The sequence below is a fragment of the Anabrus simplex genome, chromosome 3, assembly GCF_040414725.1.
Source record: "Anabrus simplex isolate iqAnaSimp1 chromosome 3, ASM4041472v1, whole genome shotgun sequence".
Classification (NCBI taxonomy): domain Eukaryota; kingdom Metazoa; phylum Arthropoda; class Insecta; order Orthoptera; family Tettigoniidae; genus Anabrus; species Anabrus simplex.
Genome location: NC_090267.1, coordinates 113487119 through 113503862, shown reverse-complemented (window position 1 = coordinate 113503862; position 16744 = coordinate 113487119). Strand labels below are relative to the sequence as shown.

The following is a 16744-nucleotide window of genomic DNA, read 5'->3' as shown; positions in this document are numbered from 1 at the left end:
TTTGGGTTTCTTCTAAATTTTTGAATCTCTGGAGATTCTACTGAATTCTCACTCTCTCAAAAGGGTTCTTTTAAATTTGTTGATCCTTTGGAGTTAAAAAAATTTGAAATTCTACTTAATTATCAAATTCTGTAGGAGTTCTTAATTTGTAGTTTCACTAGATATTCTAAATTTTAAAATTCTCTTTAGATGCTACTAAATTTTCCAATTTTCTGGGTGTTATTGTAAATTTGTTAATTCTTTAGAGATGTTATAAATTAAAAAACAATGAACTCTTGTGAGATCCACCAAATTTTTAATATTCTGGAGATCCTCGTAAATTTTCAGATTCTCTCAGGATGTTTCAAAGTCTTTAAATTTTGTAGAAATTCTCTGAGGGTTATTCTAGTTTTGTTAAATCTCTGGAAATTCTACTTCACTTTTAAGTTCACTGTAAATTCTCCAAGAGAATTTAATTCTCTGAAGATTCTACTATATTTTGTAATTTTTTATAGTTTCTTCTAAATGTTTTAATTCTCTGTGGGTTCTTCAAAATATTTAAATTTTATGGAGTTCCTACTGAATTATGAAATTTTCTCTACATTTTTCTTAATTGTGAAATTCCTGAGTATCTGCTTGATCTTAAAATTATTCTACATTTTTCAATTTGAATCCCACCATCAGCTCTGAAGATGATTTTGCATTGTTTCCCATTTTCACACCAGGCAAATGCTGGTTGAGGCTGTACCTAAGGTCTACTTCCGTCCCAGTCCTGGCCCTTTCCTATATCTTTGCTGCCAAAAACCTGTTTGAGTTAGTGCATCGTTAAGAGACTTGCACCAAGTGAATTGGCAGCACGATTCATGGCTATAGACTCTCATTTGGGAGATGGTGGTTTCGAACCCCACTGTTGGCAGCCCTGAAAATGGTTTTCTGTTTTTTTTTTTCTTTCACACCAGGGTCTATACCTTAATCAAGGCCATGGTAAGTTCTTTCCCAGTCCTAGCCCTTTCCTAACCCATTGTCACGATAAGACCTGTCTGAATTGGTGTGCCATAAAATGAATAGGAAAGGAAAACATGAGCAAGAATTCTTTTTAAAAATTATTATTATTATTATTATTATTATTATTATTATTATTATTATTATTATTAAATGAATAACAAGCAAAATATATACAATGCAAATAAATTACAAGAGTTCTACTAAACTTTTATGTGTACTTCTAAATTGAAGGATAACGAGATGGCTCTGAGGTAGTGCACCTGTACTCACCAACTGTAACATGGTAAGGTACTTCTTCCACCACAGGTACCTGGATATTTTGGGTCCTAGAGCTGACAGCCCATAGTAGGTGTACATGAGTACATGAATATAGCTGTTGGCCATAGCAGGTAAGAAAGCTGAAAAAATGAAGAAGTTGATATTGTCATATAATATTGTATGAAAGACCTACACATACCTAGGTATTTAGGTGGAACCCAAAAGATCAACAATATGTCCTCATAAGATTAAGCACACTTAAACGCCAGCTTACTCTGCTGGTATTGGATTCTGAAATCTTAAGCATAGAAAGCAAGTGCCTATCAGTGACATTACTACTGTATACAGCTACTGTACTTACATTAATATTAATAATTATTGATGAAAAATTTAAAATAATACAAAAATAGTATGGGCAGATTGCGGTTGAACTATATGAGTATTGAATAAAATTTTATAAGAATGTATATATATATATATATATATATCAATTTAGTGCTAATGATGAGTAAGAGAAATAGTGTCACATTAGCAAGCTATTGAAAATTATTAATGAATATGATTGTTCAAACAGGGATGATGATTCAGTTAATGGGGGTATACAAAAATAAGGATTAAAAAGTAAATGTTTTGAGTTGTGTGAAGAGGAATCAAGGAATTTCATCTGATAAAGACTAGTAAAGACGACAATAATAATAATAATAATAATAATAATCGTAATTATATGGCCTCAGCTACTGTGTGCAGGTATTCTTATTTGACACCATTTAGGCTACCTCTGTGTCAATTTTGATGTTCCATTCTACTCTACCAGATGGTAGGGTGAATTGGATCTCTGTTGGGCAATCTGTGGTTGAGTTTTAACTAATTTTGTTGGGTAAACACTGAATGTGTTGTCAGATATCTTTTACTTGCCAATATCATATCATATAATATGCAGTTAAAATATTCAAGACCAAGAGGGCAGCCAAGAATGTAATGTACAGACATGGTGAAAAATGACATTCAGCAATGAGGAGGGTACTGAGACAACATTGAAGAGGGAGAAAAGTACAAAGACAGAAGTTGGTGGAGGGGCTTCATTCACCGACCCATCGTATAGATGGAACGACATGGGATATGTATGTATGTACCAATATGCATGTATGCATCATATAATATGGAGTGTTGAACAGACTTTTATCTGCCCTTCAAAATTCCTACTACCTTTTCCAGGTTAAAATACGTGATCTTGGAATCCAGAGGCCAACATTCTCCTACTGATCCATAGAGGGAGCTAGTAAAGACAATGATAGGTTGAGGGTAAACCAAACCGATGAGAAAGACAAATTACTGCCATGGAGAAAGAAGGCTATAGATAGAGGCATGAATTTTTCACATTAATTTACCTTTGATCTCGTAAAAAGGAAACCATTTTTTGCATTATTTCATGAAATAGGAAAAACCCAATCGCTTTAATTTTGCTTTTATCCCTTCCTGAACTTTATTCATAAACAGTTTAATTTGTGAGATTTGTGAATTATTTATGTGAAAGATAGATAAATAAAGGATAGCATTATTGATAATCATTCATTATTCCTTATGTAATCTTGATTAGATCTATAATATAGCCCTAATCAAGACTACATAACAAATTACCCTTTCACTCTACTGTACATGACCATAGCCATATTAATACGAAGAGATACTTCTGTTAAAATGAGAAATCCTTATTCTGTCTTCTGTTTCTCTTCACACACGTGATATTGGAATACAATTTCAAGATCGTTATTTCCCATGAATTATGCTGCATTTTTACACTTATCAAAAAATAAGTAAATTTTGCTTTAAACTGGCCTTGTCACTTTAATTTGCTGTAATTCACGAAAGCAAAATCACAAATTTCTTAACGAGAATTATATGATTTGGTAAGATATTTCACAATCGCTTCAAAATATTTTTATTTGGGTTTATCGCGAATGTGAAAAAAATCATGCCTCTAGCTATAGATTAATAAGTTTGATAATTCAAGAAAGGTAGATTCTGGGAATGTTTTAATGATGAAGAACTGATATAGTAAAAGGAATGAGAGCAAGACACAGAAGGCATATTTGGTTTAATTGTGAGGCTAAACCATGAGTTAAAAAAAAAAAAGGCTATTTATAACTTTTATTTGAAGTTGATTATCAGTTTTCTATAATAATATTCACAAATAGATCTGGAGGAACTGGGACTGATGAGGGGCTAGTCATCAGTATGTGAAGATATGGTGAATGTCCTTGTCTTTTTCTATTTTCATGTTTGTCTATGTCCTTCCTTTCTGCTATTGCCTCCTCCCACACTGACCTCTCATTGTGTTCGTATCCTACTTCCTAGTTTTTTCTCTTATATGATTCATGTTCATACACTTATTTGTTAAATTTACATTACTATAATAAAAAAAGTATATAAATCAGGTGTGTCTTCATAATACGATCTGCAGAGTTGCAGAACAACCAGAATGAAAGATATAATATACAGTGATGAGCGATCCCATCCTTCATACTGTGTGTTGTTATTGAGCCAAATACCAATACCCATCCGGTTACCGGTGATCTGGTCACCTTGCTTGGATTTGTGAATGACAGCATGTTAGAACGAATATGTGGGAGCACACATAGCCACCTATTGGAGAAAGCTGTGGTTAGAGTCGCCCATAAGGCGAGAGAGGGACAGATTAGGCATTTGCATGGAGTTGGAGGATGGATACACATGAGGTCAGATGGCACTTCTTATATGCAGGCCTATTTGTGTGTATTGGAGAAGGTGTGTTGCTGATATGAGATGTATGTTTACCTGTATTTTTTTCCGTAAATGTTTGGGAAGTTCAAAGCATATAGGACATGGAGAGAGAGGGACAGATTAGGCATTTGCATGGAGTTGGAGGACGGATACACATGAGCTCAGATGGCACTTCTTATATGCAGGCCTATTTGTGTGTATTGGAGGAGGTGTGTTGCTGATATGTCCCAATTCTTGGAATCATTGACAGTTCCTCCCCAAGTGTGGCTGTAAATTACACCCTCTCCTTTCTTGGGCTATTGCGCTCTTTGGGACAACCTCATCTTGCACGATGTGAAAGGAAAGAAAGGATTTTAAACCTGGCTTGATGATTTGTATTGAAAAGTCATCACTCCAGGTTGGCATCTTGCTATTAGATTGTGCTGTGGAAAAGAATAATTTCAACGGTTTACACTGTTCTTTCAACAAAAATTTTCAACAGGTAGTCTTTCACTCTTCGTTATACAGCTGGCAAGATGAGACAACCTGTAAAAGTAATTACATCAATGCCTAAATGAACATTTCTACAAGTATTCATGAAGATGTTTCTGCGTAATGGCACAGATGAAGGTGAATTCTTTGAAGTTCTCATCAGTATCATACTTTGTTATTTTTAACCTTTATGTTTCTGTGTACAAGTCAGTTGTTTCTATAGTCGAAGTCACTCAAAATCAAGTCTTACAGATTGAGATGTATGTTTACCTGTATTTTTTTCTGTAAATGTTTGGGAAGTTCAAAGCATATAGGACATGGAGAGAGAGGGACAGATTAGGCATTTGGATGGAGTTGGAGGGTGGATACACATGAGCTCAGATGACACTTCTTATATGCAATACAAATTTAGATTTGTCTATTACACGTACCGCAATGGACTGGTCATCATAGTTCAGAATGAACATAATTAAGTACAAGTCAACACTAATGTAAATAAAACAATACATGTGTCTGTCCTTTTGATTTAGTTTGCAGCAATTTCAGTTTCTTTTTACAGATTTCAGACCTTCTGAAGTATAGTGAAAAAAAATTGTTTTGAGTCTGTATGCATGTCTGTTTATTCCAACACGATGCAAGAATTGCTGAAGATCTTTTGTTGAAGTTTGATATTTAGACTAAGGTAGGCCATGATTAAAGATTAGGATACCATTTGTTTCAAAATTCAAACAGTAACTTATAAGAAAGTTTGAAATACAAATTTCAAAATATTTCCCTTAACATTGGGTTTAGGAAGAAATTTTAAAAGAGAAACTTCAGAAATTAATTTGCATTAACTTTTGTCATATGAAAAATTTCAATAGGATGAAATTTTCTGAAACCCCCTCTCAACTCCCCGACTGTCCAGCACTGATAACAGCCCAGATGCATTTGCCCATTGCGAGAAACCGTGTGATTATTCTTTGCTGCAATCTCTTAACTAAATACATTTACATCATGGCCTACGAAGTTGCTGCTGATTCTTTTAAATTTTACAAGTGTGTTGCAAGAGTTTGAACTTCATTCTCTATCCTGAAGGTAACCAAAGATATACGAGACTGTAGTGAAGAGAAGGCGCTCAACAGTTACGACTAGTCTATTCCCCTTCTGAACTGTCCACCAGTAATCGGCTCAGCTGTATTCTCCAGTGGTGTGCACTGAACCGCATCTACCGCAGCGCTGCTGGAGTAAAGAACTTTGTATTAACATTTTCTAATTATTCCTTAGAACACTTTTTATAATGTTTAAAAAATTGTGAACATCTAAGCCAAGCCAAGTGCAGCTGTCTCGACAGTCCGCTCCCACTTTCGCAGTTCAGCTTCTCCAGTGAGCTGGGTTTCCTTGCCGGCGCGATAGAGAGCTAAACCTAGCAAAATTTAAGGTCGCTTGGGTGACGCATGCACTTAAAGCTTCCTCAAGGCGTAGCTGTGGCCCCTCCCCTGACAGCAATTTATGGTGACAGGCCAGCTAGCTTAGGTAAGGGGTGTTAGTTTTAATACTTGACACTCTAAGTCTTCAGTGCCACATACTAGAGACTGCAAGAAAAATATGTACATCTTAATAGTATAGCCACTTGCACATTGTCTTGCTAATAAAAATAGAGCCAGTATATAAAATCAATTGTAATATAGAAGAGGGGCTGCCTGGCCGAGGCGGTAAAGGCGTGCTCGGTTCGCCCGGAAGGACGTGGGTTCGAATCCCCGTCAGGAAGTCGTAAAATTTAAGAAACGAGATTTCCACTTCTGGAGGTGCATATGGTCCTGAGGTTCACTCAGCCTACACCAAAAATGAGTACCAGGTTAATTCCTGGAGGCAAAGGCGGCTAACCACTCTACCCCATCACGTGCCGAGGTTAACAATGGTGGAAGCCTTTACCTTCCACTCCTCCAAGGGCCTTCATGGCCTGTACGGAGGTGACTTTGCTTTGCTTTGCTTTGCTTTGTAATATAGAAGAATATATTTTAGTCTTGGGTTTTGGCATGTATACAAGTTTTTCGAGCAATTCATTGATGGCACGTGTAAAGTATGTGTTCCGATAGCTGCAGAAAACTACTTAAGTTGCCCAGCGTGGACACAGAGTTAAGTGCGAATGGTTGTCAGTGATAGTGGTATATAGTGAATTTTTGTAGGTGAAGGTTTTGCAAGTTCTGTGGCATTCTTCGTGAATATAGTGTGTGTTATATGTTGTGACAAATATTTTCCCTCGTTTGTCGTTGATGTATGTACACTCAGTATGTGAGTGAAACTATAAAACTTCAACGATGGTAAAATACCAGTTAAATTTTATTGATTAGTTTAGATTAGGCTTTTTAAGTAAAAAAACAAATAGTTAGTCCCAGTGTATTTTTGTGAAAACCATGACTGTACTATCACGAAGCATCACCAGATGAAACTGTAAGTACATTGTTTAAAATCTGCTATAGATTAAGTTATAATGGTGTCATCACTGCCATGAATATCAATTTGGAAGTATGTGCGAGTGTGTGGTTGAAAATATTCTTGAAAGATCTTTCCATGAAAAATACAACCTTATAAAATGGATCATGTTGACTTTAGAGAGTGTAGTGGGGCTACGATTGTTTATATTTAAAAAACAGTTTTGCAGCTAGGCTAATGAATATGTTCACCGCATGCCACTGGTGCTCTCCCCCTTTAGTTTAAATGCCTGTAGTTTCCATTAAGCGTCTGCTTCATGATTACTACCAACAAATCTCAAGAACAGATGCTTCGGGTTGTAGGTGTTGACATGGGCTCAAGTTGTTTCCCTCATGGGCAGCTCTATATTGCCTGTTTCCAGATCAGCAGCAGATTTTCACTTTTTATTTGCACACCACAATGTACCACAAAAAAGGTTGTCTACCATTACTGTGTTGATGGAGTGACCTAGGTGTTAATGATATAAGGAAAGATCTTAATTGGGGCAGTAACATTAATGAGGTTGTAAATAAAGGTTATAGAGCTCTTCATATGGTTATGCAGGTATTTAGAAATTATAGTAAGGATGTAAAAGAGACAGCATATAAGTCACTAGTAAGACCCCGATTAGTGTGGCTGCTATATATGCTATATATGGAACCCTCACCATGATGACTTAATTTGAGAAAAAAGTCCAAAGGAAAACACCACGATTTGTTCTGGGTGATTTCCGACAAAAGAGTAGTGTTATGAAAATGTTGCAAAGTTTGGGCTGGGAGGACTTGGAAGCAAGGAGACAAGCTCAGTACAGAGAGGATATATAGTGACATTAGTAGACAAATAAGCTTGAATGGTGTTTTTTAAAGTAGGAATGATCATAATATAAAGGTAAAGTTGGAATTTAATACGTTGGCTGCCAGAGTGGTACATTGTACTGCTGAGTGAGTTTCCTGTGAGGCCACAGGAGTACAAAGTACTGCTGACAGGTGGTATATGACATTCACTGCTGGCCTGGCAGACTGCTGAGCTGTTGATTTCGTTATGCTAGCGTTCCACTATGGACTTGCAGCAAATCCTGGTATGCTTGGTTTCCAAATTGTATATATATTTTTTATTAGTCCTACCTCCTTTTTAGCGATATGTGAGTATTTGTCCAACCAGTTTAAACCTTGTGCTTTGGTGTACTGGATTAGCTAACTTGCAAGTTTGGGGTTTGGGAGATAGTGGGTTTGAGTCCTACTGTCAGGGAATGCCTTAATGGTTAATTGTAAAAAATAACAACATAGCAAAATTACCAATGAACATATGGCAGGGAGTAAATAGAAAATACTTTATAGGAATACATATTTATGAAAAAGATTTATTCATAAAATTCTGCATAGAAAATAATAAATCACACTTTTTATGTAAGCTTTCACGGTCTATTCGTTTGCCTTAAGAATGATGCAGAGTAGTGAAACATGGTACTATCACTTCACAACCCTACTGTAGAACTGTAGAACAATGAGTGCCTTGGGATTGTAGCATTAAGCGCTAGTAAATAAATCGTGGCACAGTCTGTTGGCTACAATGTGCACTATCACGCAAAACAAGCTTCTAGTACCACTGAATTGCACTGCTCTGGCCATCTAGCCAAAACCATACAGTGAAGTTTTCTGTAGGGCCATGGCAGTACCTCGGGGTGTTAGGAATTTTTGCTGTATGTAGTACGTACTGTACAACTGTACTGTATAACACTTAAGTGAAATATCACTTCGAATATTGTTTTATTTCTGATTTACTGTATGCGCAGTAGAAAGAAAGTTTTGGCCATTGGGAGATTTCTTGCTAAGTGTCTTGGTTGTCAACAAATTAGGAGGATTTATTGAGGCAAATATTTGTTTATAAGATGAGGAATTAGGGATTGGTATAATTTACCAAGGGAGATGTTCAATATATTTCCAACTTCTTTGAAATCATTTAAGATAATAATTTTTTTAAATGTTATTGTTTTTATGTCCCACTAACTACTTCTGATGGGTTTTTGGAGACACCGAGGTGCAGGAATTTTGTTCCACAGGTGTTCTTTTACGTGCCAGTAAATCTACCAGCATAAGGCTGGCATATTTAAGGACCTTCAAATAGCACCGGACTGAGCCAGGATCAAATCTACTAAGTTGAGGTCAATGGTCTGAGCCATTCAGCCCAGCAATCATTTAAGAAAAGACTAGGTAAACAACTGAGGGAAATTGCCAGCTGGGTGACAGTGCTAAATGCACATCAGTGGTGACTGACTGATTGATATTAGCAATGTACTGTCATCTTGAAGTAGACATTGCCAGTTCTTATACATCCATTTGTTTCTCACCCCTCAATGAGCTTACATCTGCTTCCCAGTTTCATTAGGACAGTGGGCTTTAACATACAATGAAGTCCATGAATCTACTACACTGTCATAGCAGGGGGAGAAGTACTACTTGCAAGTGGTGCATCCCAGTGGCAGATAGGGGTGTCCTAATCCGCTTGTCAGCGGACTTGAGCAAAATAAAATAGCTTTCATGGACCAAACACACAACCCTCTGTGGGTGGGGGACATAGACAAAGAATATACCCATGGTATCTCCAGCCTGTTGTAACAGGTGACCAAGGGATGCTGAATTTTGAACCATGAGATTACCTGTGATTAGCACCATCACGCAAGGAACACCATGAGTCGACTTTTCTTGCGATTAATACCATTATGTGAGGAATACCATTCGTCTGTGGGTGGATTACTATGGGTTTACAATACCCTGTATAGTATCCGCCACTATTACGGAAGATCCCCTCCGTCCAGGTTCGATTGGAACACCCCAAGCAGGTAAAAAGAGGCTATAATCGCTGGGATGTTGCAGCATCTGGATGTGGATATCATGGGTCTGTGTTTCAAGGAATACTTTTTTTTTTGCTAGTTGCTTTACGTTGCACCGACACAGATAGGTCTTATGGCGACGATGGGACAGGAAAGGGCTAGGAGTGGGAAGGAAGCGGCCGTGGCCTCATTTAGGGTACAGCCCCAGCATTTGCGTGGTGTTAAAATGGGAAACCATGGAAAACAATTTTCAGGGCTGCCGATAGTGGGGTTCGAACCTACTATCTCCCGAATACTGGATACTGGCCGCACTTAAGCGACTGCAGCTATCGAGCTCGGTCAAGGAATACAACGGGTCTAGGCATTGCCTGTGATTAGTACCACTATATGAGCAATGCAGTGGGTCTGCATTGCTTGTGATTAGTACCCATTGTGTGAGGAACACCATGGGTTAGTATGGGTCCCTGTGATTAGTTCCACTACATAAACGACGCCATGGGTCTGCGTTGCCTGTGATTTTTACCCACTATGTGAGGAACACCACGGGATAGTATGGCTCCCTGTGATTAGCTATGTGAGGAACACCATAGCGTTGCCTATGAGTGGTGACATTATGTGAGAAACACCATAGGTCTGCGTTACCTGTGTGTAGAACATTACCTGCGAGTAGTACCACAATGTGTGGAATACCGTGACTCTACATTACATGTGATTAGTACTGCTACATGAAAAATACCATGGTTCTGCTTTACTAGCAATAAGTACCATTATGGAGGTCTGTTGACCTGGATTTTGGACCCCTTTAGACAACAAGCATCATCAATTCAGAATAGTGCTTTTGAAGCACCCCTTGGTCAGCATATGCCATTGTTTTAAGTTAGTTTCTGGAAAGGTGGGGCACTGCGGGTCAGATCCACTGATTGTTTTAAGTTCATTATCATTGTTCATCATCGTCTTGAATTCTAGTCAGTGGGTTGATTTTGGAATTATTTTTAACTTTTAATATTGTGAGTTGGATCTGCTGATTATTTTACATTAATATTCATTCATTCTTCATCATCAAGTTTTGAATTCTGGTGAGTAGGTGAATTTTGAAATTTTAAATTGTCATTCCATTTCATCTCATTTTGTACCATTGGGGGCTGGTGACCTAGATGTTAGGCCCCTTTAAACAACAAACATCATCATCATCGTCATCATCATCATCATCATCATCATCATTCATTGAAGTGCCATCTTCACTGATATTCATACTTGATGTGGGAAGTGTAGGATAAGAAAAAAGCTGGATAACACTTGAAAAGATAAAGATCAGGTGGTAAAAGTCCAGGAACATAATACAAACACCACAGGATGAAAGGAAACCCAAGTGTCAATATAAGTACAGAAAAGGAACAAACAAGTGGCAAATCATCAGGTAAAGAAAGATAAGAACCTTAAAGGGAACACTTGATAGGAAAAAAAGTCCCATAATTATATGCTTTAAGTTTATCTGCAATACATTCCTGTTTGCCATTGCTGCTTTCACAGCCCGTACTTATAGACATGATTCTGTATAGGCTTTTGGGCTTATGCCGTGTCAAGAAAATAAGGTGAAATTCTTTATGTTTCGCAGAGAACTCTGCTCTGCATCATCAAAAGAAAATCTCGACTGTCCACAAGAAAGGCTTCTTAAACAATGACTATCTGAAATGTATAGATGTTATAATAGAAGTGGAAATGGTACGTTCATTCATCATTGTTTAAGAAGCCTTTCTCGTGAACAGTTGAGATTTTCTTCTGATGACGTGGAGCACAGTTCTCTGCGAAACGTAAAGAATTTCACCTTATTTTCTTGACACGGCATAAGCCCAAAAGGCTATACAGCAACATTCCTGTTTGTTTACATGTACTTACTTGATCCACTGGGCACCCACTTTATCCCAATCCACCAAAGGGTGAACATTGTTGAGTGATGGTACACATGGAGGAATGTGAGTTGGTTGTCTTTCTTACGAAGAATGAAGAAAAATGTGTCACAGAACTCCAGAAGTTTAGAGAAGTAGTACCACCACACTGCGTTTGCTATCTGAAAAGAAGGCAAAATAGCTTCATAGACAGAGATTTTACTTTATGTGTGTATGTATAGGGTGCATAATATACTGTATATAAAGACATGTTCTGCACTTGTAGTTATGTCTGAATTAATTGCTGTACTTTTGTCTTTTCTGAGCATCAGTGTTAAGATGTCTCCTAATGTAAGAGATGAAAAAGTACACTGTAATTGATGCGATACAGGTAAAGCACAATGATGTTGAGATTGCTCAGTTTTTAAAGTTGCCAGAACATTTGTACACAAAGTTCAGAAGGAGTTGGAAGCCCTGAGAGTGATGTGTGTCATGTAGCCAAGCACACCATTGAAACAGCCTGGTGTGAAAATGGGAAACCACGGAAAACCCTCTTCAGGGCTGCCGACAGTAGGATTCGAACCTACTATCTCCCGAATACTGGATACTGTAATACCAATATAAATGGTCCGTTATTGGACATTATAAATTTTCCAGCTAACTCATTCCTGGTTGCCAGCATTTCGCCCTCGTGTGCTAGGTTGGGCTCATCAGTTGGTACCTAGCACACCTACCAAAATGCTGGCTAATGCATACCGTGGAGGCCACTGCGTAGGCTACTTGGAGCCACCGGCAGTGCCAATGCACTATGAGAGACTTTGTCTCTTTACCATTATCTACTGGATACTGGCTGCACTTAAGCGACAGCAGGTGTCAAAATTGACTATTTTCACCATTTTGGTCCGTATTGACTTATATACAAATTTCTATAAAATAATTTTCTGCCTTGTCAATTTTATACACTTTAATCTATTTAATTACCGTACATGTACATGTTTCGAGAGCCTCTGCTCTCTTCCTCAGCGGTGCCAAATACTAATTATCTTAGGACTATGGTTCATTGGTATCATATTTCAATTATATATTAAAATATATGAATTTTAAATTAGTTACAATATTACTCTAAGTTTTTCTTTGCAATTAGATTTTATCATTTATGATTGGTAAAATTCTGGTAAAATATGTGACAAATGACAATGTAAATGGGCAAAGAAAAACTTAGAGTAATATTGTAACTAATTTAAAATTCATATATTTTAATATATAATTGAAATATGATACCACTGAACCATAGTCCTAAGATAATTATTATTTGGCACTACTGAGGAAGAGAGCAGAGGCTCTCGAAACATGTACATGTACGGTAATTAAATAGAATAAAGTGTATAAAGTATTGACAAGGCGGAAAATTATTTTATAGAAATTTGTATATAAGTCAGTACGGACCAAAATGGTGAAAATAGTCAATTCTGAGCATGCCAGCCAGGCTAGAAAATTAATCAGCAGCTGTCAAACTCGGTGTTGTGATTTAACATGCACAGCTGTGGATTGCCAATAACCATACATCATTTAACACTAGAACCGCAGCTGTGTCATTTGTGACCCAGCTGTTAGTTCCTCCTTCCCTATCTTCTGCAAAAGAACTATTAGTAGCAAGTGTACAGCAAAGGAATATTACGTATGCTGAACGTATGTCATGTGAAGTGGCATTCCTACAAAGAAACGATATGCAGCATAATGTACATCATGTACACTGATGTCAGAGGGTCGTTCTCTAAACATTGAGGAGATGGAAGCCTTTCTTATTATACTGTACATTCGCAGTGCCACAGGAGCAAGGGCTTAATACTGGATTCATTGTGGTCAGTGAAGTGGGGCAATCCTCTTGTCTACATGTTCCTTATTTGTATGCTTAATATTCTACATCAAAATACACTAAGTGTATTAAATTTCAAATAAAATAACAATCCACATACTGATATATTCTTTAGTTACCACATCTCCATCCATTCATTAATAATAATAATAAAAAGGAGAGATGAGTCATAAGTGACCCAGCTGCAGTTCTAGGGGGTATGCAGAACATCGCTGTTCTAGTGTTAATAATACAGTACAAGTAGGCCTACTCCTACTTTCTTTCATTCTATCTTTCTAATGAATATTATTGTTTATATACGAAACAGGTTGTTGAATTATTTAAACTTACCCTGAGCTCTTCAGGATGCTTTAATCTCGTCACTGGCTGACATACGTAACTGTACTTTAACCTTGTGGATGCACTCAGCAGCTGAAATCAGAGTGTGTTCCCAATGTTGTTATTATGTCAGAAGAAAAAATCTTTAAAGTTAAAGCACTGTTCTCTAATAACACATAATATATTAATAATATAAGTATTGGAAAAATACAAACAAGTGTCAAATCAGATTAGTAAATTAATAAAACTGTTACAGATCTTTTTTACATTTTATAAAACAATTTGTTTACGTTGCACCCACACAGTTAGGTCATATGGCGATGACTGGACAGGAAGGGGTGAGGAGTGGAAAGGAAGCGGCCGTGGCCTTAATTAAGGTACAGCTCCGGCATTTGCCTGGTGTGAAAATGGGAAACAACAGAAAAACATCTTCAGGGCTGCCGACAGTGGGGTTTGAACCCACTATCCCCCGGATGCAAGCTAACAGCTGCACGCCCCTAACCGCACGGCCAACTCACCCGGTTATTATGGAATTAAACCAACTTCAATACGGTCTTACGCATAACTATGTAGTGAATTTTTTGTGAAAGAGCAGAAGTCAAATTTTGCCAAGGACTTCGATCAGAAGTAAAATCCAGGTGTGACATTTCTGGTACCAAAACTCTTGGAGAAAAAATTTGCGTGAAGTTTGAAGCATAATAATGTTACAGTGCATGTTATTTTCAGAATGTGTGCATTTTCTTAATTAGATTGTCATATAACTTTTTATTCTAACTTCAAATCACATTATCAAGTCATATTATATAATTATTGCACTTTTGTGGCTGCATTGGACTACTGTAGTCAATTTCTGTTTGGTCTTCTATGATGTTTTATGGGTTTTCCTTTCTGTTCATCCAGTATTTCTTCATTCTATCTGATCTTCATTTTTGTTGTTCTTCTGAAAATACCCTTTTAGTTGTTTCTCTTTTATCAATTTTTGGTAGAAATCTAATTTTTCTATTCTTCAATTTATTTACTTTGTTTGATTTATTCTGTAAATCCTCCAGCGTTATGTCTAATTCTTTCATTTCTTTTTTCCAGACAGGTTGTTGTTTTTGTTTCCAAAGCTTCTGCGTATTAACCTGTTTTGAGGTGTTCTCAACAGATGACCAAAGAATGATATTTTCTTCTTTCTTATGAAATCCATTATAGGTTCTATTTACTGATTTACTGCTGCATTTGGGATGATATGCTATTCTCCTTCTTTTTGGTACTTCTTATTAATTCTTTCTATTTCTAACATTTTGTCTATGTTATTCTTTTGCTTTAGTTTAAATAATGTTTCACTTCCATAAGTTATTTCAGGTTGGACACAGTTTTATAATGTTTCAGTTTTGTATTTATTGACAAACATTTCTTGTTGTATGTATTTCTGGTTACCTTTTGGGTTCTGGTTAAACTGTACGTTATACTTTCTCCAAGGTATTTAAATTGTTTTACAATTTCTATTTCATTCTCACATATCAGCACACTGCTTATTAAAAGGGGATCTATTGGCATTATTTTAGTTTTTTCAAGTGACATTGTTGCTTCTTATTTTTTTTTAACTAGTTGCTTTACATCGCACCGGCACAGGTAGGTCTTATGGCAATTAAAATTGTTAATCCTATTTTTCCAGCAGTAGTTTGGAGACTTGTGATTTGATTCCGAGCTTCATTAAGGTTATCAGCTAGTAGTACCAGAGCATCTGCAAATCCTAAGCAGTTTAGGCTAATTTCATTTTTAGTGTATCCAATTTTAAATATTTTTGTTCTTTCCATTACTTAAATTGCTGTAGTTTACTGTGAATAAGACAAGCATTCATGTTCTGAATGATTTAACCAAATTTTATTTTGAATTCTTTCTAGTTTATTCATATTACAAATGGGAGTGTGAATAAAGAAATTTTGATACTCAAGCACGATGTCATATACAAAGTGAGAGAAAGTCATGGTATAAGGTCATTGCAGATTAAACTTGAATCTACTGGCCACGATAGCAGCAGTCGCTTAAGTGCGGCCAGTATCCATTATTCGGGAGATAGTGGGTGTGAACCCCACTGTCGGCAGCCCTGAAGATGATTTTCTGTGGTTTCCCATTTTTACACCAGGGAAATGCTGGGGCTGTACCTTAATTAAGGCCACAGCCAATTCCTAGCCATTCCTAGACCCTTCCTCTCCCATCATTGCCATAAGACCTATCTGTGTCGGTGCAGCGTAAATGTAAAAAGAAGAAAAAGAAAACCAAAAACCAACCTTGAATCTTTCAATTTTTAATTTAATTTATTACTCTTTGTTAAATGAGTGAGTGTTGATGCTCCCCCTCCTGAACAAGCTGGGAAGCAGAAATGAGCCTGTTGTAGGCTAAGAAGAATTATATGTAGAAGAACTGGGACTGATGAGGAAGAGCCCATCTATTTGGTGACAGCAGTACATGAAGATGTGGATGATCCCTTGTCTTTTCGTGCTTTGATGTTTGTCCTTGTCTCCTCTTTCTGGTGCTCCCTCTTCCCGCTGTGACCTACCATTGTGTTTATCCTATTCCATATTCTCTCTCTGTAAGTGACTCGAATTACTCTTCTGTTATCTTTTCTATTTCCTTTACCAGCTCGTTACTTGAATTGGCCTCGCTTTGTAGTAGGCACATGCTGTGCCATACATAGTGGTGTTAGTAGTGGTACAGTACAGTACAGTACTCCTTACCGCCTAGAATTAAACATTCATTCATGAATTCACCATCACTGAATGCTTTAAGTTTTTTGCAATTAAATAAGAAATTTTAAAACTCAATCGAACTGCTGACTCACTGATCGAATGCTCGACAGGGTTATTTAATTTATATTTCAGTTCTGTAATTGCACATACCCATTCTTCGCCTTGATACTGA

At 37.0% G+C, this 16744-nt stretch overlaps 1 protein-coding gene across 1 annotated transcript in view; it reads right to left on the bottom strand.

The window, feature by feature from the left end:
* The window catches only part of LOC136866047 (very long chain fatty acid elongase 4), a 95143-nt gene that overhangs the window by 13164 nt on the left and 65235 nt on the right, over nucleotides 1-16744 (bottom strand). Inside the window, exons 4-6 of the mRNA XM_067142679.2 lie at nucleotides 13850-13930; nucleotides 11654-11825; nucleotides 1255-1382 (exon numbers count right to left, since the gene is read on the bottom strand). Of these exons, the coding sequence (XP_066998780.1) occupies nucleotides 1255-1382; nucleotides 11654-11825; nucleotides 13850-13930 (381 nt within the window). The remainder of the gene's footprint in view (nucleotides 1-1254; nucleotides 1383-11653; nucleotides 11826-13849; nucleotides 13931-16744) is intronic.